Genomic DNA, 25340 nt, shown 5'->3' with positions numbered 1-25340 from the left:
GAGAACCCCACCCTCACCCATATTTACTGTTTGGGTTGAGAGAGACAGCTTTCAACCTTGCCCACAACCTGTCCCACCCATCAGGCTGATCCACTGCCCGAATATTGTCAGAGGTATATCTGGTGGGGAATGAAGGCAGACATTAACCCTTAATCAACGGATACCCTCATGTGAGTAGCAATAAGAGGTTTTGGGTGGTGGACGGATTCACTCATGGTGAGCATTATCAATATTATGTGGCATCAATTTTGGGGGAATCAGGAGGGAAACAGGTACCAATGCTTCTAAACCCCATTAATTTAATACATAATGGAAACTTTCTGACTGGCTAAGATCAATGAAGTAGATGGCTCATGAGTTAGTTGTGATCTTGACTTCATTGGGCATGTTGGGTTTCTCTTCCTCCCATGATGTCTTTTTACTTGTTCATAAATATACCCAGAGGTTGCTGTTGGTTTTAGTTCCCATCTTTCATGATAGTATGTCAGTTATAATTGTAATTTTATAAAGAAAAGCACAAAAATATTAAAAAAAAAAATTGAATCTAAAAATTTACTTCATCTTCAATCTCAGTAAATTTACATAAATATTTTACAACAAATATACTCGGAATTTGTTACCGATTTTAGTTCTTATCCAATTTGATATTGTGTGAGTTGTTATTATAATTTTACAAAATAAAATAAAATCCTTTATCAGAAAAAACAAGTATAACTGCGTAAAATTTATGATTGTCTTGTAAAAGAGGTCACACAAGGGGTTAGTATATACATGCACTATTTCAACTTCTCGTGGAAGGAAGGGAGAATTTATTTTTTATTTCACACCATGTGCATTTGCATATTTTCCTCTTTCCATTGATGTGTTTTTTCTTTAATTGACAGACCTCAAAGTTTTCCCTGCCTGGGGTGCTGCATATGTTTTTTTTTAGCCCAGCTCTTAAGGGAAGCATTTGAAAAAATGGTTTTCCATTAATAACTCCCGCATTTTTTAATGAATCAGTTTGAAATTTTGAACATGGTTTAGTTTATGTATAGCAAAAAGGTCTGTATCCATATTTTCCTTCTTCCACCCCGATTCGCTGGTACCCCCACCCCCCAAATATTCTTTTAAAAAAAAAATCGGCTGTAATTATTGCAACCTAAGAGCTGAGATATATGTGGTAGACAGATAATTATATATTAGAATTAAGTGTGTTTTTTTCCAATTTCTTTCAAATTTATTTTTTACAAATATTTTTCAATTTTTGAAAAATCTTGGATTCTTGGAAAAATGAATATTAAAATTCTTTTTGGGACAAAAAAAAAAAATTCTCTATAGTTTTGAAGACAATTTATTTAGCTTCCATTTGCTTCTTGTTTCATTAAGACAGGTGAATTCGTTACGTCACAGTTTCCATTTGAAGGTCGATAAGTTTAGTTTTAAGATATCGGCCTCCAAAGTTTTATGATAATATTTTTTTGCTTATCTATCCATTTATTTGCTTGCTGTCACACAGTTTGAGGTTTTTAGGACATATTTGATATGTTTTATCATATTTGCTTTATCTGTGATTATTATTTTATGTATATTGCATTATATTTTATATATTTAGGCTCCTGGTCCCCCTCTTTCCTCTCTCTTGGAAAGGCAATCTTTCATTTGCATCTTCTGTGTTGAATAACTATAACCATTTCTATGACATCAGGCGCCATTTTAAAGTGATAAAGGGGTTTCTTCTTGCATTTATATCTGAAATTTATAAGTTATCTCAGCCTCTTCACACTAATACAGTGTTTTGAGAATCATCCATCACTCTTCATCACTCTTATTCTCTCCTTCTTTCATCAATTCCTCGAACAATTTCTCTCGTAATAAGTACCGATGAACTGTTTCCTCTTCTAAAATATCTTCCTGAATATGTTCAGTACGAGAGGTAGATGGATGTGGCAGTAGTTGTTGTTGGGTAGTGGTAGCCTAATCTGCCCCGCCCACTAGACCACTGACTGTCAGTACCCTCATATTAATGTCGTCTTTTCTTTCTCTTATGGAATGCAGATGTTAAAATTTTCTTGTTCTTGGCATGGTTTCTACCGAACAAAGAAGTATTCAAAAGCCAAGAGAAGTAAAAAAATTGACTTGCTAAGTAAAAAAAAAAAAAAAAAAAAACAAAAAAAAAAAAAAGCTCCGCGAAATGACAAGGTTGGGTGAGAGGAACGTCTTGGTAATTGAGTTCTCAGCAGCGACTGAGTAAAACCTCCCCCCATCCCACCCCCCAACCTCCAGGCCCATCTAAGTGGGTGCCTAAGGATATAGTTGCCATAAGAGTTGCCATATACAGGCAGTTCCCGGGTTACGACAGTCTCAGCTTACGATGTTCCGAGGTTACGACGCTTTTCAATTATATTCATCAGAAATTATTTCCAGAGTTACGACGCATGTTCCAGGGTTACGACACCTACAAATGCTGATCTGGCAGATGAAATATGACACCAAAAATGCAAAATAATCAATATTTAAAGGTTTTTTGATGAAAAATGCAATAAGAATGCAGTTTACATAGTTTTGAATGCACCTAAAGCATTAAAAGTAAGGTTTTCTTAGGATTTTTGACAATGTTCCGGCTTACAACGCGTCTCAAGAACAGAACCCCCGTCATAACCCGGGGACTGCCTGTACTGCATTTAGATATTGTTCTTCGATAGCTTAATTGAAATTGTTACCGGTATACTAGTTATTATATTATATGAAAAATGTAATTTTCTCAATGACAGTAAGGTTACGGTTTTGGCTCATAACTCCAAAACTATTGCAAATTATTCAGTAAAATTTTCTGAGAATATAGTCGAGAAATGTATGAGTCTGTGAAATATCAGGAAAAATTTTTATTCTTCGATTTTTTCGTCAATGTTCACTCCCCTTAAGGGTTAAAAAGTGGGCTAGAGAATGCCTCCACTGCCACATGTCAAAAGTAACAAGGCACACACAAATGAGGATAGGCAAGTTCCAGAAAACACAGCAATGACTGGCCTACATCTATGTCGACACTGTAAGTCCCCTACCCGCCTACAAGGGGTACACAGATATGTACCTCTTCACAATAGTAATCAATCAGAACATCATATGGCCTGAGGTAACACCTATCAAGTAACAGACAGCGGAAAATTGTGCAAGAGCCTTAATAAGCTAGGTTAGCAGTTACAGAATTCCCAAGTACACTACTTCACATCTACCGATGTCACGCCCTCGCTGCCAGTCTAGGGATGAAAATACAACACACAACAGCATACAACCCAGAAGCAATGAGCAGTTTCACTGATCTTTGAGAGCAGCAATGAGGGAGGTGGGAAAATGAATTGCCATGAACCTTACTGGGTCTAAGAACCTCCCCACATGCAGCAATCAACGCGTCGTCGGCAGAAGCACTCTACGGACAGTACTTGGCAATTCCAGCAGACATTTTTCAAGACCCAACAGACCGAGCCTCCCCCTTGACGTCTGTAAAGCATTAACAAATAAGGCCAGCGAAAATGACATATGATACAGCCAGGAAGGTGTAAGTCGCAGAAGAACTTGGTGGGGCTCCATGCATTCATCAAAGTGGACACCCATTGGGACCCCACATCACCTGCCTACTTGCCCCCCCCCAAAAAAAAAAATTCTTGCAGCGAAGAGACAGGCCTACCAAATGTCAGTGGACAGAAGAATGTTATAGGTATCAGTCAACAGGCTTCAAAGAGCATAATCTACAACATTTAATAGTTATCATCCTGCTAACACAAAAATTTTTTAACAATTCTATGAATTGATATTCCAAAGCTATAGAAATATAAAAAGACTGAAGGACAAACATACCTGAAGAATAAATAAAACTTGATCTAAATAACTAATTTATTGCAAATTTTCAGTCCCTTACATGAATTAATCATAAAACATGCATACAAATTTGTTATAATATACTTTACTTATACTTAATACTATTATGTGCATATAAAACTAAGTACTGTACATTACTTTATATACAGTTGGTAACTGAGAATATCCTAAGGATAAATTTTTATATACAGTTTACAGCGGATAATAATTAAAGGATAATTCCTTAAAAAGTATTTGCATTGTTATGTTGTACTTTCTTAAAAACTTTTAAATTACTATTTTTTTTAAATCAGTTGAAAATGCTATTAATCAGCATTGTATAAATATGATAATCTGTTAAAGAGCAAAGGTAAAACCATAAAATAAAATTTAATTAATCACCCATGGAAAAATTGAGGAGTATGGGTTAACTATAAAATTCTATCTTCAAAAGATTTAGAACCCTAGAGCTCTCTCAGTTACTATGTCTCCTTGGTCACACAATTCTTTGGAAATAGCAGACAAATTCTTGAAGTTCTGATTGGCAACTGAAGACTTGATAGCTGTCAAGTTTAGCTGAATTCGATCAGAAGCCTGGAAAAGAGAAAAATGGTGTGAAACATGATCTCTAGCTCAAAAACTTCACTGTTACTACATTACAGCTCACCTTTCACTAACATTTTTTCTAGTTATTCAGTACCATAAGCTCTTAAGAAAATTGTATTCTAAGTCTATTTTGCATGAAAAGAAGTAATATGATGCTAGTGGAAGGAAACTGAGAATAAATTCCCAAAGGCACATCTGTGGTTCATTCAGCTTCTGCAAGAAAGTGTAATGTTTAGACAGAATAAACAGAAAAATTTAAACTAAATTCCAGAAACAAGGCCTGTTGGTTGGGACAGTTGAGTTGTTTATAAAAAGTTGATGGGCTCTCGGCTCAGTTGGAAGCCTTAAGTGATACTACATTGTGGAGATCACCTCCAAAGAGGAGACAGAAAAAAAAGTTAAGACTGGTTGAGGTGAATCAAGAAGTGAAAAAGTTAATGAAGTTAATGCTGACAGTGAAAAACTATGAAGTAAAGAATATAATACTATTTGCTTTCTGATTTATTGACAGCAAGGTTTAATTAGTTAAGGTTCTCTTGATAGTTATGGAGGAAACTATATAAATTTAGGGTTAGGAACTAGGTTTAGGTTCTTCATGGGGTCGTGGTAGTATTAAGTTTAGTATAAGAGGATAAGTTTTTTGAAGAATTATAGTGATAAGAAAATTGAAGTTTCCATTCTATAATATTAAGGAAATACATAAGATTGGAAAAGTTGAGTCTCATTGAATAATATCCAAATCTTTTTCCATCATACTGTCCCAACTGTGTCCATATTGTGTCCATATCAAAAACCCCTACACAGTGGCCATTTCACATTTGTTTATTCTTTTGAGTCCAAGATTCTCTTAAATCTCTAGTTTTGATGGGCACAGAACCTTGGACATTTTTTAGAAAAGGAAGGATTATCTGGTTCAATTGTGGTGGTATTTCCACTTCATGTATGTATTATTTCATTCATCTATCCTTAAATGATGTTATATGTAGTATTAGTAATTTTTTTACACATTATTCAAAGAACATATACTGGTCCATGTTACCCTACATCATACATGAAGATTTGAATAAAATATTTCTTATTGATACAGATTTATATGTAATATTGCTCTCTTAACATCACACTACTATAAATTGGTAAAGAGAGAGAGAGAGTTTCTATGTAATTATGATCTCTTAACAGAACGTTAGGCATGATTGGCAGACAAACACATATGCATTCACTTTACATAACACCTGCATTTGCCAGTAGGTATCCATAAAATGTAATAAACATTTCCTAAGTTTGTATCTTTAACATCTTAGCACTGTGTATAACTTGATATAAAAGTAATCTCCTGTGTAAAAGCTTCTGACAAGAATTGTTAAGCTGTCACAATTAGTAGTTTTCATCCAGTGACATGTCTTCTACTCTTATGCTTTAGAGGAATGAGGATTTATTACCAGCTTAAAATCAGTTATTCTAAAAGCTGTGTGAATAATGTTTATTCAAAAAAATTCATACACAACTATGATTTACACTATAATTTATTCTGTACCTTACACTTTATGATCTATTCTGTACCTTCACGTTTGTGTACATTATTTTATTTAATGATTTATTTCACATAAATGAACATTTTAAACTTTCACTCCCATTCAAAAAGTATTTGCTAATAATATTAAAATAGAATAGCAGCTCAATTTGGTTAAAAATTCACTTCCACCTACTCTTACTAAATCTCACAACATCCACCTACTCTTACTAAATCTCACAACAGGTATGTAGCAAAATTGTTTAGTTTTTACAATATTGGTTGTCTTCTCCAACATGTATACTCTCAAAGTGTCATTATACTGGAAATAATTTGAACCATCCCTATATCTTGAACTTTGCTCCAAAACTGTACTACTTGTACAAAACAAAAACTATTACATACTCCAATTAGTGACTGCTGAAATTTAAAGCAGTGAAACTCTTACTACAGCACGAAATCAATATGATTCTTGTTTTAAAATATTATAAAAATTTTACATTGAAAAAATTATTTACTATCAATAAAAATTTTACACTGAAAAAATTATTTACTATCAATACTAAGAGTCAGTAGTATTTAGCTGTATTAAGTGCTGTGGCCACTAACCTCACTTATCCAAACTTTTGTCATCTTTTCTTCATGGGAAGCAGATGAATGACCCAAAGTCAGGGAACGAGATGCACGAGAGAGTATAACAGCGCTAGCATACAAATCAATAGCAGAATTTGCAAGTCTGTTCAAAAGGAATTGTTCCTCCACAACAGTCTTTCCATACTTCATCAACATCCCTTCTGCAGTATACCCAAAAGCTTTTATAGCCTGAAAATGAAATACAAATATATATTGGTATGATTATAACGAAGCAACTAAGCACAGTACAAAAGAGCTATACTACAGAACACTTAATTATATTTTGCAATGTAAAGGACAACAAATCATTAAGCACAAACAGCCATTCCACAAAAAAAACACACTCTCTCTTACCAGATAATTCTATTAAGTTCCTTCAGACCCGTAAGTTGAATGTCTACTGTCAAAGCCAAAATAAAATGTGAAAATGTATTCAACATTTATGCCTCCATAAACTGGCTTGAATTATGGTCTTTTAGGCTTATCAGTATTTGAGTGACTTTCCATCAACAGCAGTTACACTTGAAACTTATTTTTAATATGTTAAAAATTCTATCAATGTACTAGCAATAGTATTTTAAGTTTAATATATTTAATTATTTTATTTAGAAAGCAAGACTAACAATTATCTGAATTACTCACTTCAGTAAAATTTCTTTCATGACTAAAACAAAAGAAAGGCGCCTAAGTGATGTTCCTGACTAACCAAAAATGAAATCAAACTTCTATTGCTTCTTAAATCTGAGATATGTGATTTTTTTTTTTACTATTTCTAGTTTCCTTTTACAATTTCTAAATAGTATTTATATTATGTAAAAGATGCCTGATACAGTTTCTTCCCTATTACTGCAACATATTACACCATTTACATCAAGTCCAAGATTATTTGCTTACTAACAGTAACATCAGTCAAGAAAATCCACACTTAATATTGCTATACCAGCATCAGCAATGACAAAGAATGTCATCACTATTTACAATGCTATCATTAAGTACCTGGTTATAATCTGAAATGAGACTTATTTACAATTTACATTAGGTGTCACTATATGTAGTACCTCGGTGGCCGCGAGTTTGATTCTCAAGCATTCCATTGAGGTGTGAGAGATGTGTATTTCTGGTGATAGAAGTTCACTTTCAACGTGGTTCGGAAGTCACGTAAAGCCGTTGTTCCTGTTGCTGAATAACCACTGGTTCCATGCACCGTAAAACACCATACAAACAAACTATATGTAGTAGTTGGAACCTCCCAAATGTATCATTTACCTTTATGCCATGATGGGACTATACAACTACCATTCTAATATATCTTAGGCTCTACCACAGCCTCTGCCTCATGACCTTCAAGTCTTGATTTATGAGTCACTTGAACCCTCTAATTGCTTTTTCATTCTTAAATCAGCCGATAATCATTACCCAATTGCCATGAATTATGAGCAAATGTATTCAGTTTATCCTTTTCCTATATGGGTGAAACTGAAGAAATCAAAACTGGTTTTATAGACAAGATGAATATCAACACAGAGAACTATATAGTTCTATAGACAAGACGAATATGAACAGAGAACTATATAAGAAAAAGATTTTAAAAACCATCACCTTGCAATCATACTGACAACAATTCAAGTGAAACATAAAATGCAGTTAATTTGCATGTCAAAATAAAGTCATACTAACGTGACTGTTTTTTAATAAAGCCAACACTGTTATTGCTTCCCCACTTATGATGGTCATACAGAGTAGCTGATCATAGATGGCCTTATTCCTGTGCAAAAGATCCAAGTTACACTACATGTCCTAATCCAGAAACAAAGGAGGCCAAATGCACATGACTACACATTCCCCAAGGAAGTAATCTAGAACCTATTCTGTGTAACTTGGTAGCATCATCATTCTGTGTTTCTCTCCCAGGACTAGGCAACTTTGTCATTTAGGTCACAAAATATGCTTATTTCATGTATTTTTGTCATAACATTTATACTATTTGTTTGTGTTGTGTGCATTATAATGTATTCATAGGTGCTTCCCTTATGGAGCTCTCTTTGTGTTATGTGGGACTACTTTGCAAAGGGTAGCTTCCATTGTTTGTATGTGAGTGTTGGTCAAGGTCACCTCCTTCTCTAACGTTACCGTTACTGTTCTAAGCTTTCCTTGCATATCCATAACTTCTAAGTGTTTGATACTTCTTCCTTGTTTTGTGCACTCTTCAGGGCTCTCACCAGTTTCTTTTTGAAAATTATGGTGCAGGAATTTCCTTCTACCCCTCCTTTTACTGCTTCCTTCAGTGATCTCTCTCTTTGGTGCCCATAGCACTCTTCTTAACTAAGGCCTTATGTTCCCCTGATGTGGTGACTCCAACCAGGTCACTATAGTCTATGTATGCACCCAAGGATTTCTGAATCACCCCAGCTTCTTAAAATGGCCCCTCTTCAAATCTGCTTAAGAAAAGAGCTTCTAAGAGGACAAGGAGTCAGATTTTAAAACTTTTGACCTTTCAATAGCAAAGGGTAGGTCCTCATCCAAGCCAACACTATTTAGCTAATGGTAAGCCCCAGGTGGAGGTGGTTTCACAAGCCAGTGTCTCACCTTATCCAATTGTGCCTCCACCCTTCATCTTCATTTGACATCTCAACTGTCGAACATGGAGGTGAAGAGGAGGAATGAGGCATTTAAGGACCACTCCAGCTGCTGGCTGCCAAATTTGTAATCTCTAAATCATTGGATGGGAATTTGTTTCTCAGCACCTTGATTTTAATTTGGGGAGAAACTTACATATACACTGACATCCTTTTCAATGCAGTCCAGGCCAAGGGCTTGGAATCGGTCACCTCCTTCTCTAACGTTACCGTTACTGTTCTAAGCTTTCCTTGCATATCCATAACTTCTAAGTGTTTGATACTTCTTCCTTGTTTTGTGCACTCTTCAGGGCTCTCACCAGTTTCTTTTTGAAAATTATGGTGCAGGAATTTCCTTCTACCCCTCCTTTTACTGCTTCCTTCAGTGATCTCTCTCTTTGGTGCCCATAGCACTCTTCTTAACTAAGGCCTTATGTTCCCCTGATGTGGTGACTCCAACCAGGTCACTATAGTCTATGTATGCACCCAAGGATTTCTGAATCACCCCAGCTTCTTAAAATGGCCCCTCTTCAAATCTGCTTAAGAAAAGAGCTTCTAAGAGGACAAGGAGTCAGATTTTAAAACTTTTGACCTTTCAATAGCAAAGGGTAGGTCCTCATCCAAGCCAACACTATTTAGCTAATGGTAAGCCCCAGGTGGAGGTGGTTTCACAAGCCAGTGTCTCACCTTATCCAATTGTGCCTCCACCCTTCATCTTCATTTGACATCTCAACTGTCGAACATGGAGGTGAAGAGGAGGAATGAGGCATTTAAGGACCACTCCAGCTGCTGGCTGCCAAATTTGTAATCTCTAAATCATTGGATGGGAATTTGTTTCTCAGCACCTTGATTTTAATTTGGGGAGAAACTTACATATACACTGACATCCTTTTCAATGCAGTCCAGGCCAAGGGCTTGGAATCGGTCACCCTACCATAATACTCACTCTCCAGGTAGTATCTGCAGTCGTTTACTCCATGGTCTTTGTCCTCCTTGTCCCAGCTCTCCTCCCCTGTCAGTATGGTCATGACCACCAAGAAGCTTCAAAGCCAAAGATTTCCTGTTCACTTTTTATACCTTAGGTGGCCACATCTAACAGAAGTCTCCAGCTTCAAGGGTTAGAAGACAGGTTTTACTATCCCATCCAGAGACCTATCCTACAGTCACTATGGCAGGCTTATAAAAACATCAGGTTGGAGACTTGGTTATCCATGTTTGGATCAGCTATTACTTAATCTTCCAGGACAGCAGGTCCCCACTACTTTTCTTTGTCTTCAATACATTTCCCATGAACATGAGAAGCTGCACATCAAGGACAATGTCTCCTGCATGTTGGCAAAGGGGGCTATCTAGAAGTTCTGTCAGGATTGCTAAAGTTTTACATTCATATCTTTCTAATCTCAATAGCCAAAGGGGGGGTTGGAGACCAATTACAGAATTCAGCCATTGATAGTTTCTTCATCTGATCACTTCCTAGACTGAGAATGTGGATTCTGTACAGATGATGATGATTAAGGGATACATCCAAGTTCATTCATCATCCCAAGAATTCCAGTGGCGAAGATGAGTATTTCAGTCTGTTTTCTGCTTTGGTCTCTGAATAGCTCTTCTAGTGTTTACAAGGACTGGTTTGAATCATGGCTTGGACACATCACTTATGGATTTAGCTGTTGTGTTGCTTGTCTCACCTTTAGGCAGTGAATGCAATATTGGTGGTTTGAGACAACCTAAAAAAAATTATGCCTTCCCACCCTTCAGTCTTCTAAGGCATGTACTGGTCTAGTTACAGGCTTCCCCAAACTTGATGACTGATTGTCTCAACAAAACAGGACTGACTTACTGACCTTCTGAATCCTGTCATCAACACCAAAAGAATTTTCCTATTCAGGAGGTTTGCATCTCCATGTGTGGAATCTTATCAAATGTACTATATACTGTCTAAGAGAAAGAGAGGTTCTCAGGGGCACTCAGTTAGCAATGGCAATCCCCTACATAGTTTCTGCCAATTACCTTTACCAAAGCATGTGGCAGCAGTTTATCAAGGGTGACAAAAAGTTCATTCTCTACATGAAACCCATATTTCTGTCTTATGAGATTTTTTGTGTATCTCTGTCATCTTTTACTAGCCATAGGGCTGACAACTCAATGGTGCTAACCTGAATAATGACCAGGTGCTAACCTGAATAATGACCAGGCTACTTGAACTACTACTGCCATTTTAGTCAGTCTATCTTACTAATTGGGATTTGACTCAAGATTGACCAGGCCTCCTTAGGATTTATCCAAAGCCTTGTTTGACCTAACATTTTAAGACGTGTCTTTTTTTGTATCTGGCCTCCTCAAAGTGGGAGAGGCATCACATTCCATACCAGTAGTGATCTATGCTTAGTCTCCTTGGCCCTCACAGTTTACTGCCAAGAATCAATGCTCTGGGAGGAGTGAGTCATCTGTCTTCCTTACCTTTCCCTGCTCTACTGTAAAGATGTGATCTTTAAGGAGGAGGAGGGGAGGGGATCAAAGCATACCTGCATTGGACCTTCAAGTTATTTCTTTGCTACTGGGGCCTCTTCCTTCACACTGCATGTCATTTCTTTGTATCACACTGCATGACATTTCTTTGTATTTAGGTTATGTATATGGCTTAATAGTTCATCTTCTGCAACCTAAGATCAAAGCACATGAGATGTTTGATATTTGACTTTAAATCCAATTTAGAGTTTACTGCCATTCTTCAAGGCAGAAGTTGACATTGCTGGGAAAATCGGTTTTAACTCTATGAATCTTTTGATAAGTAATCATTGTGGCCAATTCCCGAAGCAGACCATTTATCAAGGTTGGAAGAGACTTTCATTTTCCTCATCTGTATTAAGATTCTAATCAGTCATTTATTTGGCACTACCCAAAAGTGTGGCTATCCAGTGTACCACAAATTGCACCCTAAGTACCTGGGGAATGGTGTAACTTCCATGTCTCTGAAATGATACAAACTAGTTTTACTGTAAGCCTAGACCTGATGGGCTGATGATAAAATTTGCTTAACAAGCTATCATGAGCATACCTAGCAAATATGGTTTTCAGTTGAGGATGCCTTCCATTCACCTTGTCTTGGTTTGTCCTCCCTCCTAAATAGCTAATTACCATTTTAGATACAATGCTTCAGATGAACAAAAAACAATTTCACAGAATAAAACACTTCTTCATACAACATTATGTATATAAAGTGGTACCTAAACATACGAAAGGCTCAACTTACGAAAAATTTGAGTAACAAAACATACGAAAATAGTTCAGGATACGAAAGGTTATTGCTGTAAAGTCCCGAGATTTCCCCGGACCACCGATAACAATTTTAAAACTCGTGCGCTGCCAACTGAGTAAACTCGCCACCGTCCTCCCACTCTTCCATTGGTTCCTGATGCTAGTCACTGCAATGAGATCCTGCTCTCCTATTGGTCAGCATCTCCCATCATGCATCTACGTAGCGGCGTGCTTTTTCGGCCACTCGGTAGCAGCATCGTTTCTATACACACGCTGATTTCGTTCGTTCTATACGATTTTGTTTATTAACGTAAATTCGTTAGTGGTTTCGTTGTAGTACTACTTTATCGTGTTGTGTGAGAACTTTAGTACATACATACATATACGTACTACATAACTTAATTACGTACAGTATATACGTAGTCATGGGTCCCAAGAAAGTTGAAGTTCACGGAAAGAAGAGGATGCTTTCTTTGGAGACAAAGATGGAGATTATCAAGAAGTATGAAGCTGGCATGCGATTGAGTGTGATCGCTAAGGAATATGACCGAAATCCGTCAATAACAGGCACCACCCTTAAGCAGAAGGAAGCCATCAAAGCAGCTACACCTTCCAAGGGCGTGACTATTTTGTCTAGCAAGAGGAGCCACGTGCTCATCGAGATGGAAAGGCTGCTTCTTGTCTGGATAAAAGACAAAGAAATCGCTGGCGATACGATAACCGAGATAGCAATCTGCCACAAAGCCAGCGCTATTTTTGGCGATTTGATTGCCCAGGCCGAAGACGACAGAGGAGAAGGGACATCGACACCAACCCCAGACTTCAAGGCTTTTCATGGGTGGTTCGAAAAATTCCATAAACGGACTGGCATCCATTCGGTGGTGTGGCATGGGGAGGCGGCCAGCTCGGACACGAAAGCAGCCGAAGCCTTTATTAAGACGTTCGACGAGATGACGATCAAGGAAGGCTACAGTTCCCAGCAAGTCTTCAACTGTGATGAGACTGGCCTTTTTTGGAAAAAAAATGCCTCGTCGGACGTACATCACGGAGGAAGAGAAGAAGCTACCTGGGCATAAGCCTATGAAAGACAGGCTTACGCTCGCACTTTGTTCGAACGCCAGTGGGGATTGCAAGGTGAAGCCCCTACTTGTCTATCATTCAGAGACTCCTCAAGCCTTCAAGGGCCACAAAGTGCTAAAGGAGAAGCTTCCAGTGATGTGGAGGGCTAATGCGAAAGCCTGGGTAACGAGACTTTTGTTCACCGAGTGGGTAAATCTGTGTTTCGGCCCAACAGTGAAGAAATTTTTGGAAGAGAAGCGCCTCCCTCTAAAATGTCTGCTGTTGTTGGACAATGCCCCTGCTCACCCTCCTGGCCTCGAGGAAGATATCCTAGCAGAGTATTCTTTTATCAAGGTTCTTTATCTTCTGCCTAACACCACCCCTCTCCTCCAGCCCATGGACCAGCAAGTGAGATCGAACTTCAAGAATCTGTGTACGAAACATCTTTTCAAGAGATGTTTCGACATCACCGATACCACAAACCTCACCTTGCATGAATTTTGGAAGGAGCATTTTGATGTTGTGATATGCATCCGACTCATCTATCAAGCTTGGCAGGAAGTTTCAAGGCAAACCTTGAATTCTTCGTGGAGGAAACTGGCCTGATGCCGTATCCCCCCAAGACTTCGAGGGATTTGACTTGGGCGAAGCTGGTGCAGATTCAGAAACAGTTGACGATCCTGAAACTGTTTCGCAACCAGATCTTGACGAGATCATTGCACTCAGCAAGTCCATGGGGCTGGTCGTCGACAAGGACGACATCAATGACCTTCTCGAGGAGCACCAAGAGGAGCTTACGACGGAAGACCTGAAGGAGTTGGAGGCCATGCAACATAACGTCGGTCAAGAAATAACGTCGCTCAAGAAGAGTTCTTTAGCAGCGGCGAGGAGGAGGAGGACAACCCTATGATAACGGCAGAAATTAAGGATGCTCTAGCTGCTTTTCATAAGGTGCAATCATTTGTAAAAAAGAGACTCCCCGAAAAGGCTTACACAGGTCGTATGCTTGCGCAGTTCAATGACGTTTGCCTGAGTCGTTTCAGGAACATTGTGAAAAGTAGGCAAGTTACTTTTTAAAAAAGTATAAAAAAGTAAAAAAAAAAAAAAAATATTTTGTAAAAATCAAAAAAGGAATTTTTTTTTTTTTTTTTTTTTTGTAAAGTTTAGTGTTACGGTTTTGTTTATATGTTTCGTAAAGTTTAGTTTATGTTTCCTGACATTTTTAATGTGTTTCGTTAAGTGTACGTACTACGTAACAAATGTTCTGCCGTTTGTCCTCCTCTGTCACCACTTCCGGAGATAGCCTCAGTCGAAAGGTAAGGTTCCACATTTTACTACATATGTATGTATGTATGTACAGTATTTCTTCTATACCATGTACACTAATACACTTTATTTACAGGTACATATTAGTAGTACGTATTAAGTTAGGTATTGAATGGTCCAAATTGTTGTATTTCATTGTTTATTGGTCAATTTAGCTTTATAATAAAATTTACTGGGGTGTTTTTGTAGGGCTTGGAACGAATTAGGCAATTTACATGTACAATGCGGTTCAAGAAACGAAAAGCTCAGGTTACGAAGGTCCCCTTGGAACGGATTAATTTTGTATGTCGAGGTACCACTGTAGTTTAAAGAATGAGGCACAGCTAGGCTCCTTGGAGGATGACTGATCATGTACAGTTATGTTCCACTCCTTGATCAGGACAAGTTGGTGTAACAGGAATCCATTTTTTGGAATTAAGGAATTTTATGAATAATAAGTCTACATGAATATGCCTGATGTAAAAATATTTCTTTTATTGCAGTGTCTTACAGAACAATTATACAGCTGTAGGTTCCCTATGAATGGCAGACAATAGATTCAAAACTTCCGCGGTGGCGCCACCATCGCTGATGTAGGTGACATCATCTCCCTCCACTCGAGGGAGCTACAGGTACAACTGCCCAGGTAACATCAATTCGTTCTCTGCCGGCTTCTGGTGAACATCGGTGGTCAGTGCAGACTTTTTTCTTCATTTTTTGGGAAGTATTATCTCTCCAATATCGGTGAAGTATTCAACTCCGTGTTTGTAGGATTGAAGCTGAATTTCTTTTCTGCAATTTTGTGGTCTTACCATCATGTCGGACTCTAGTCCTTCAGTAGTTAGGTTTTGTGCCAGAGGGTGCAAAACTAGGTTAGTTAAATTAATTTATGATTCGCACACTAAGTGCATTAAGTGTAGGGGTTGTGAGTGCTCTAGAGAATCTACTTGTGATGAATGCAAGGATTGGAGTGAACAACAGTGGAAAGTTTTTGTTTCTCACTCGGGGAAAATAATTAAGGATAGGAAGAGGAAGGCGGCTCTCAGAGCTGAAAGTAAGACTAGTTTAGCTGCTTGTGCTTCTTCTATCAAAGCACCTGCTCCTATTCCTTCTCCTTCTCCTCCTCCTCTATTATGTCTCCGATCTTGAGTCCTCTTACTCCTGCTCCTGTAACTCCCTTGCCAACTTCCCGTGGAGTTTCTCCTGACACCATTACCAGCCTCGAGTCTACATTTGAAAAGAAATTTGATGTATTAGCTAATAGGGTTATGCAGTTAGGGTTATCTGTAAAGTATTTCATAGAAAAGACTTCTAGTGAAGTGAAAAGTGTCAGTGCAGTGCAATCTGAGGGGGTGGCTGTTTGCCCCGATAGTTCTCCTAGACGAAGGTCCCTGTCCCGCTCCCCCGCCTCGGGGAGAAGACATATAATACCGGAGGTCAAAGGGAGACTGTCGGGGTTTGCCCACAGACAGTCGCTTCCTCCGTCGATCCTGTGGTGCAACAGCAGGATTCGACTATACACCATTGGAAAGGAGTGTCGTTCAGTAACCAGTTATTGACAGAGTCGAGTGATTCGTCACCGGTTAGACGTCGTAAGTGGCGTGATTCTTCAGCCTCACGTCCGCTGAAGAGATGTTTGAATGAAGAGGTGTTCTCTCCGCCCCCTGTGAAGAGGAACAGAGAAGTAGATAGCTCTCACTCGTCGTGTAGCGTAGCTACATGGACTTCGCCTCGTATTCTTACGACAGCGACAGCCGCCTTCGACTCAATTGTTGAGCGACCGATTCTGAGTTCGGCGAGATCTTTGACTCATCAAGCTGTCAAAAGTTTACCTTCGACTTCACATGCGACAGATAATTCGACGGGCGTGAGACCTCCGGTGTAGATAGTGCCGAAGTCCACAACCCCAATTACTAAGACTTCAACTCAAGATGACAAGAATCTAGTTCCTTTACGTCGACAGTTGCAAGAGTTGATGAACTGGACGAAAGAAAGCAAACAATGTACGAAGAACAATGAGTCGAATCAAGAACAATCTCTGTCGCCTATCTCTTCGGATGACGGACCCTATCCCTCTCTCGTGCTATTCGAAGCTTTTACGCTACCTTCTGGACATGTACCTGGATTACTTCGTAGCAGCCGCTCCCAGGTCGCCTGCTTCCATCTTCCTGATGAGAAGGAAGAATTTCGATCCTCTTCTCCCGAAGCTCGTACTTTCCAAGGCTGCTAAACATTCGCTTCGTGATATAGAAGACTGGTTGAAGTTAAAGAGAGAGCTCGGGAAAGCAACTTTTGCCTATCCTCTGTCGAAACTTGTTAAGAAGAGGTATAGGTTCTACGTAACCAGAGAAGCCCCTTCAATAGGAGTGTGTGCCTCCTCCCAGGGGGACTTCTCTGGCCTGATGGATGCAAATAGGAGGTCCGCATTTGCAGTAGCTAAAATATTCTTTACATCGCCAGAGTTGGACCATTTGGTAAAGAATATTTTCAAGATTTTAGAGATTATGAGCTTCTTGGACTGGACGATCGGAGCCCTCACTACGAAAATAGAGTGCCCTACTCTCCAGGAGGACCTGGCATCGTACTGGCTTGGGGTTTTGTCATGTCCCGACAAATCAGTTCGGGACGGTTGCGATGAGCTGGCCTCTCTCTTTGCATTCGGGACTCTCAAGAAAAGACAGCTCTGGTGTTCTTTTGTTTCGAGAGGAGTCGCTTAGCCTCAGAAATCCGCCCTTTTGTTTTCTCCTCTCGACAAGGATCATCTGTTTCCCGAAGAAACAGTAGCCAAGATACTTTCCGCGCTGGAAAAGAAATCTACTAATGACTTGCTTGCTCAGTCTTCTAAGCGAGATAAACCCTCGATTGTGACGACTACCACCTCGGAATCACCCTTGCAGAAGAAACCCTTTCGAGGGGGTAAGTCTAGACCGTTCGTCAGGCCTAGATTGAATTTACGACACCCGACCAAGTCCTTGATACCCGACACAAAATCATCCAAGTGATCCTTCAATCCTTCATGCCCCGGTAGGGGGCAGACTGAGCCTCTTTGGGAGGAATGGAGTCGCAGAGGGGCAGAACCCTGGGTGACCCAAGTTCTCCAGTTCGGTTACTCCATTCCTTTCAAAGACACTCCGCCTCTATCCAATGTTCCCATCGCATTACCCGCCTACTCTCCAGGCTTGGAGAAGTTTGTAGCCTTAACCCGAGAAATAGAGACTCTTGTGCAGAAGGCTGTCATAGAGGAGATAAGCGACAGACCATCCCCGGGGTTTTACAACTGTCTATTCGTACTCCCCAAGTCATCGGGGGGCTGGAGGCCCTTACTGGATGTGAACGCACTGAATTTGTTCGTTCAGAAGATCAAATTCCATATGGAAACGACTCATTCGGTGCTGGAATCCCTTTGCCAAGGGGACTGGATGGTATCCCTGGATATGCAGGACGCATACTTCCACATCCTAATTCACCAGGACTCCAGGAAATACCTTCAGTTTGTGTTCATGGACAAGACCTACCAGTTTCAAGCCCTTTGCTTCGGCCTCTCAACAGCACCGCAAGTATTTACGCGAGTGCTGACTCCTCTGGGAAAGTGGTTACACCTCCTGGGCATCAGAGTGTCACTCTACCTAGACGACTGGCTTCTCCATTCCTCTCTGGAAAGTCAGTGCACGAAGGATCTCTAGAGGACTCTTTCATTAACTCACTCGTTAGGTCTTCTTATAAACAAGGAGAAATCTTGGCTAATTTCAACTCAGAACATTCTCTATTTGGGGATGACTCTGAACTATCGAGTTTTTCGGGCTTTTCTTTCACCAAAGAGAGTCCAGTCGTGTCTGGAAGTAGTACAGGACTTCCTGGACTGCAAGTCCTGTTCTGCCAACCATTGGACCAGTCTGTTAGGAACACTAGCTTCGGTGGAACAGTTTGTCAAACTCGGAAGGCTGCACATGAGCCCCCTACAATTCTTCCTGAAGGCTTCATGGTGCAGAAATACTCAACCGGACTCGACAGTATTTTCGATTTCAGACGAAATCAAGGAGGACTTAGCGTGGTGGCTTTCAAAACCAAGACTGGCAGGGGGTCTTTCCCTTCGTCCGCTCCACCCAACCCTTCAGTTCTTTTCAGACGCCTCCGACGCAGGTTGGGGAGCCCTGTTGGGGAAGAACGAAACGTCAAGGGAATGGTCGGAAACACAGCGCTCTCTTCATATCAACGTGAGGGAGCTTAGCAGTGTTCCTGGGACTTCAGGCGTTCTCTCATCTCGTGACGGGACAGGTGGTAGCAGTTCACGGAGACAACTCCACAGCAATTTCCTACATCAGAAAACAAAGGGGAATGCGCTCCTTCACCCTCTACAACCTTGCAAAAGATCTGCTTCTGTGGGCAGAAAAATTTCAAGTTACGCTGATCCCTCGATTTGTTCAAGGGAAAATGAATGTTTTGACGGACGGACTAAGTCGCCGTCATCAAGTACTGCCGTTAGAATGGACTCTCGATGCGAAGGTCTGCCTAGACCTATGGAAACTTTGGGGAAAGCCGATGATAGACCTCTTTGCAACCTCGAGGAACAACCACCTTCCGCTGTTTTGCTCTCCAGTCCCGGACCCTCTTGTATGGTCAGTCGATGCAATGTTACTAGACTGGTCGGGCCTGGAAGCCTACGCCTTTCCCCCGTTCGGCCTAATAAGACAGGTGCTGAACAAAGTGTCATTCCACAAAAATGTTTCTCTGACACTGGTCGCTTCATTCTCCTTGACTTGCTGGTAGACTTCCCAAGACTTCTTCCGTTAAAAAGATGTCTACTCAGACAACCGCACTTCGAAAGATTCCACCAAGGATTATCCGCTCTGGCACTGACAGGATACAGACTGTCAGGAGTCTCGTCAGAGCAAAAGGTTTTTTGAGATGAGCTGCAGAAGAGATTCTTCTAACAGACTATACCAGTCTAAATGGGGAGTGTTTCGAAAATGGTGTAGACAGACTAAAGTCTCTTCTTCTGAAACATCTGTGAGCAAAATAGCTGATTTCCTTCTTTTCTTAAGGGGACGTTAAGCGTTTAGCGCCTTCGACTATTAGGGGATACAGAGCGATGCTGACTTCAGTTTTTAAACACAGAGGACTAGACCTATCCACGAATAGTGATCTTTCCGATCTAATTAAGTCGTTCGAGACTTCCAAATCGTCAAAGGGTTTGATAGCATAGAATCTCAATATAGTTCTTAAACGGCTTTCGGGTCCTCCCTTTGAACCGTTACTTTCTTCGTCTATGAGGAATCTCACCAAGACGACATTACTTTTAGTTGCATTGGCATCAGCTAGACGAGTTAGCGAGCTACAAGCGATGGACAAAAAAAAGTGGGATTTTCTCAAGGCGACGCAGTTTGCTCCGTGGAGCTCAATTTTCTCGCGAAAAACGAAAACCCTTCTAATCCATGGCCACGTAAATTTGTTCTCAAGAACCTGACAGACTTGATAGGACAGGAAGAAGAAGAACGGCTCTTATGTCCTGTGCAGAGATTAAGATATTACCTCCGCAGAACGGAGAAGATTAGAGGTCAGTCGAATCGTTTGTGGTGCTCTGTTAAAAATCACTCTCGTCCCCTCTCAAAAAACGCTATTTCCTTTTTTCTGAGAGTTATTGTTGAAGCACATTCTCAAGCTAACGACGCAGTGTTTCCTTTACTGAGAGTGAAAGCGCACGAAGTTTGAGCAGTAGCGACTTCCCTTGCTTTTCGACACAACTTGTCGCTATCCGCTATCCTCCAAAGTACCTTTTTGAGGTCTAAATCTGTGTTTGCTACGCATTATTTGAAAGAAATCGAGACGGTGTTTGAAGATTGTAAGTCTCTCGGTCCATTTTCGGTAGCTGGCATGGTGTTGGGAGAAACGACATATAGGGGGTTGCTCCCTCGGTTAGCCTATGTTTCGCCTTGTACCAAGGTTGGCGAGTTAAAGGGAAGTCTGGGGGTACAATGTACAGTAGTACCTCGAGATACGAAATTAATCTGTTCCGAGGCGCCCTTCGTATCATGAGGTTTTCGTATCTTGGACCACATTTTACATGTAAAATGGCTAATCTGTCCCAAGCCCTCCAAAAACACCCCAGTAAATTATATTTCCAGGCCTACAACACATGTTCTAGGGTTACGACGCCGATCCGATGGAAGAAATATGACTAAAAAGGCAAAATACTGTACATACTTGAGTAATATTCAACTGCATGTAATGTTCAACCCCATTTTTACTGCATATATTAGGACTTTAGCATGTGTCCCTTAGCAATAAGCCTAGCCTATGTTAGCGGTTGCCACTGTAGCCTAATCTATGATTCTGACATCTAAACCAAAAAAGCTAAAAGCTTAGAATATGCCAAAAAATTTATAAATAATCAGTATGTACTCATTTCAAATAATTATTAATTAATCATTAACTATAAAACACAAACAAACAAACAAAAAAACCTTCCAATCGATTGTTTACATTCAGCTCTTACAAGTACCGAACGAACGCCAAGCAATCACTTTTCCTAGGACACAATAAGCCATAAATTTTCATTAGTATCTCTCTTCAACTAATGAAACTACCAAACAGTATAATAACCATTCATTTCTATTCTTTATTCTATCTTTACCTAATGGAGATACAGAGTTACTGAAAGCTATAATGATACATATACATAAAGTAATATTAAAACAGAAGAAGAATTCTAAAAAATACGTATGATAGCAGTCTGATTTATTTTATATTTTATGATAACTAATTCACAATTTTTTTATTAAATGTATTGCATGTACTCATTTCAAATAATTATTAAGTAACCATTAACTATAATAAAAAAAAAAAAAAAAAAAAAAGCTTCCAAACTTCTGTTTACATCCAGCACTTACGAGTATCGAACAGTCGCCACGCAATCACTTTTCCTAGTACACAGTAAGCCATAAATTTTCATTATCTCTCTTCAACTACTGAAACTACCAAACAGTATAATAACCATTCATTTCTATTCTTTATTCTATCTTTACCTAATGTTTTTTTTTTTTATTAAATGTATTGCATGAATAAGTTTTTCAATTTACAGCATCCTTTTACCAATAGAATACTTAAAGCACAAGGGGTAGATGCTGACCAACAGGAGAGCAGGATCTTATGGGGTGACTAGCATCAGGAGCCAATGGGAGAGCAGGAGGATGGTGGCGAGTTTACTCAGTTGGCGGTGCAGGAGTTTTAAAACTGCTCTTGGTGGTCCGGGCAAATCTCGGGACTTTACAGCAACAACCTTTCGTATCTTGAAAACTTTTCGTATGTAGAGCTGTAAAATTTTTCATATTTGCTTTCATATCTCGAGTTTTTTGTAAGTTGAGCCTTTCGTATGTCGAGGTACCACTGTACCTGGAGTACTCACCAGTCATTTTAGTGTTAGTTTTGGTGATTAAAGGTTTTTATTTCGGTGTAGGTGACAGTTTTTTCATGTTGGTTATTTCTGGTCTTAGGCAAGGGCAATATTTTGTTGTATCTTTGTTGGGTCAGCGGTGAACACCATGACTACGAGGATCTTTCACTCCATGTAGAGGCACCCATTGGTCATACTCCAAGCCTTCTACTACGTAAGATGAGCACCGACCAGAGGCAGTATTCTCCTGTAGTAGCTCTCTTACAAGGTAAGGTACAACAGGCACTAACAGTGCTTTTGGGTATACTTTATTTTCAAGAATCATATGTTATTTTAGAATTAAAACTTACATCCACAGCCCCCCATCCTTGCAATGGGTAATCAGTTGTATAATTGTTCGGTAAGACACTGAATAAAAATGGAATTTTCATTATAAAATAAAATTTTATTGCATACTTACCAAACAATTATTAATCAAAGCGCTCCCTCCTCCCCACAGGTGGATGGCTGGGCAGAACGAATTGATGTTACCTGGGCAGTTATACCTGTAGCACCCTCAAGTGGAGGGAGATGACGTCACCTACATCAGCGATGGCGGCGCCACCGCAGAAGTTTTGAATCTATTGTCTGCCATTCGTAGGGAACCTACAGCTGTATAATTGTTCGGTAAGTATGCAATAAAATTTCATTTTATAATGAAAATTCCATTTTTATTAAGTGCATTCTGATCAGTATCATAGTCACAAGCTTAGAATATATTTTCATTTACATATGACCACTTACCTTCATTATCAAAAATTTTCTTTCAAGACTACCAAGTTAAGGTCAGCTTACTAAAACTGGACAGTAATGCTTTACATCTTTGAAATCTTATCCATAAGCACCCAGTGACTAACTTGAACAGGTGTCCAACTTGATTATTCAAAAAATGTCAAAGAACCTGACAAAAGCTTAATTGCTTCAGCAGAAGAAACTGGACAGTCAGGTGGTGGAAGAACAATTGGAATACTGCATAGGAAAAGTTTCAGAAATAATGCAACCGATTGTCAAAAGAACACTCCAAAAACATCACAATACTGCTGCATGTATCACTCATGGTAAACTATAGGCAACTCCAACTTACTATTATTATAACGTAGTTTTACCAGATCACGAAATCATATTTCTAAGCTATCTTTAATTTGGCTTAAAGGAGAATAAACATAAAAAAAACACACACAAGTAATTCAAACATACTCTTGACAGAATGCCAGCAGATTCGGAGAGATTTGGATGGATGCCTTCTATCTGAACTGCATCTACAAAACCTATGGCTCTCTTTGCTCTTTTAGCACCTTCATCAAAGATAAGCCCCATATTGGCAGCTGGGTTTTTCAAAGCTTGTTGAAGCTCACGCAAATGTGCTCCTGCAAACTGAAGTCCTGAAAGTGCAATGTAAAGGGAATAAATAATTTATCACATACTAATGGAAATTTTCAAATCAACAATCATAAAATAGGTGTATTAAGGATCACAAATTAAAACAATATTGAAGTCTGTGGGTTCTACAGTTCAATTACATCCCAAAATGAACACCATTCACATGGATGGTAGTGCCATTACTTTCAAAATCAATAAACTCAAAATCCTAAGAAGTTATGTCTAACCACACAATATTTAGCTCTTGGATTACTCATATTTCCCAGCATCAAAGATGTAATTTATTCCTAAAATTACTTTATACTTTTGCGAATAAGACAACCTTTAAACCCTAAAATTCCCCCCTAAAAATTGGGATCATCTTACACTACAATTGTAATAATCAAACCTTGAATTCTAAGATAAGTACGTATCGGTATGCTAGCCTCAGCCTTGGTGTGACGACCGCCAACATACATGAAGATTAACATTATGAAATAAACTGACAATGAAGGTAATAAAACATTTTCACCTTATACATAGAGTGACAACACCCCCAACTTATGTGAGGTTAGATTCCCGACTCCCTTGTGCAAGGGGAATTTTCGCGCATGTTTTGCACTGTCTCTAAAAATTTTAATAAATGCTTATTTCTAGAGTTTGAACACTAAATATGATCGTAATCATTTTCCCTAAATATTAAGCTAACTTTTAAATTAAATTAAAGTTATTGCAATTTAATTAAGAATTTAGCTTAATGCATTCCCCATAAATATAAGAATGTGTGAAGATTACATATGTACAACATAGTTCTCTCTCCCCATTCTGACCAACCAATCTATTTTTAGAAGTCTGTTCAACCATTTTTAAAAAATTCTGTATTCTGTCTTTCTCTTTGTTTCTAAAATTCCTTTTCATGAACAGAGTGCTTTTTTATTTTTACTAATAAATCTAGAAGGTAAAGGTGAAAATAGATCAATAAAAAATTATCTAGAGAGAGATAGAGTAGTCTTTACATAAGTATCAAGCTGACTTTTAAATTAAAATAAGTTACTGTAATTCCCTTAGAAAGTCAGCTTATTATATATTATATTACCCTTAAAAAAGAAATAAATGGTTGGTAAAAATAGGGGTGTGTAAAAATTACATATGAAAAGAGGAGAGGAGACCGCAGAGACGAGAGAGATTGAGAGAGAGAGAGAGAGAGAGAGAGAGAGAGAGAGAGAGAGAGTTTCAATGATCGCTAATATGGCAACACTCTCCATCCTGTCACATTACTTGACATATTTGACAGCTCTGGATTTCGAGCTTCTGTGGAGATAAAAAGAAAGATAAAGAAAATAATTCTTTATACACATCATCTTGTTATTAAAGTTATATTATTATTATTATTATTATTATTATTATTATTATTATTATTTGAAAATATTAACCCTCTTAAGCCGATTGGACGTATTAAACGTCGAGTCAAAATGTCTCCCGTATGCCGATTGGACGTATCATACGTCGGCTCAAAAAAGTTTTTTTAAAAATTCGCGGAAAAATACTTATAGGCCTACCAGCCGAAAACTTTTGAATCACGCGCCTTGGGGGATGCTGGGAGTTCACGGATCAAGGCGTTGTTTTGTTTACAATCGCTACGCAGGCGCGCAAGCGCGAATTTCTTTCTTATCGCACTAAAAAGTATCAGTGACACATCTCAAAAATTATTTCGTCACTTTGACATAATTTT

The 25340-nt window shown here is 39.1% G+C and overlaps 1 protein-coding gene across 1 annotated transcript in view; it reads right to left on the bottom strand.

Moving 5' to 3' along the window:
* Nucleotides 1-3858: 3858 nt before the first annotated feature.
* The window catches only part of LOC135218542 (very long-chain specific acyl-CoA dehydrogenase, mitochondrial-like), a 303617-nt gene continuing 282135 nt past the window's right edge, over nt 3859-25340 (bottom strand). The window contains exons 9-11 of the mRNA XM_064254915.1: nt 23447-23631; nt 6560-6772; nt 3859-4428 (exon numbers count right to left, since the gene is read on the bottom strand). Of these exons, the coding sequence (XP_064110985.1) occupies nt 4291-4428; nt 6560-6772; nt 23447-23631 (536 nt within the window). The 3' untranslated portion in view covers nt 3859-4290. The remainder of the gene's footprint in view (nt 4429-6559; nt 6773-23446; nt 23632-25340) is intronic.

This window comes from Macrobrachium nipponense, chromosome 9 (genome assembly GCF_015104395.2).
Source record: "Macrobrachium nipponense isolate FS-2020 chromosome 9, ASM1510439v2, whole genome shotgun sequence".
NCBI lineage: Eukaryota > Metazoa > Arthropoda > Malacostraca > Decapoda > Palaemonidae > Macrobrachium > Macrobrachium nipponense.
The sequence above is the reverse complement of the archived record's forward strand: the minus strand, read 5'-3'. Positions and strand labels throughout refer to the sequence as shown.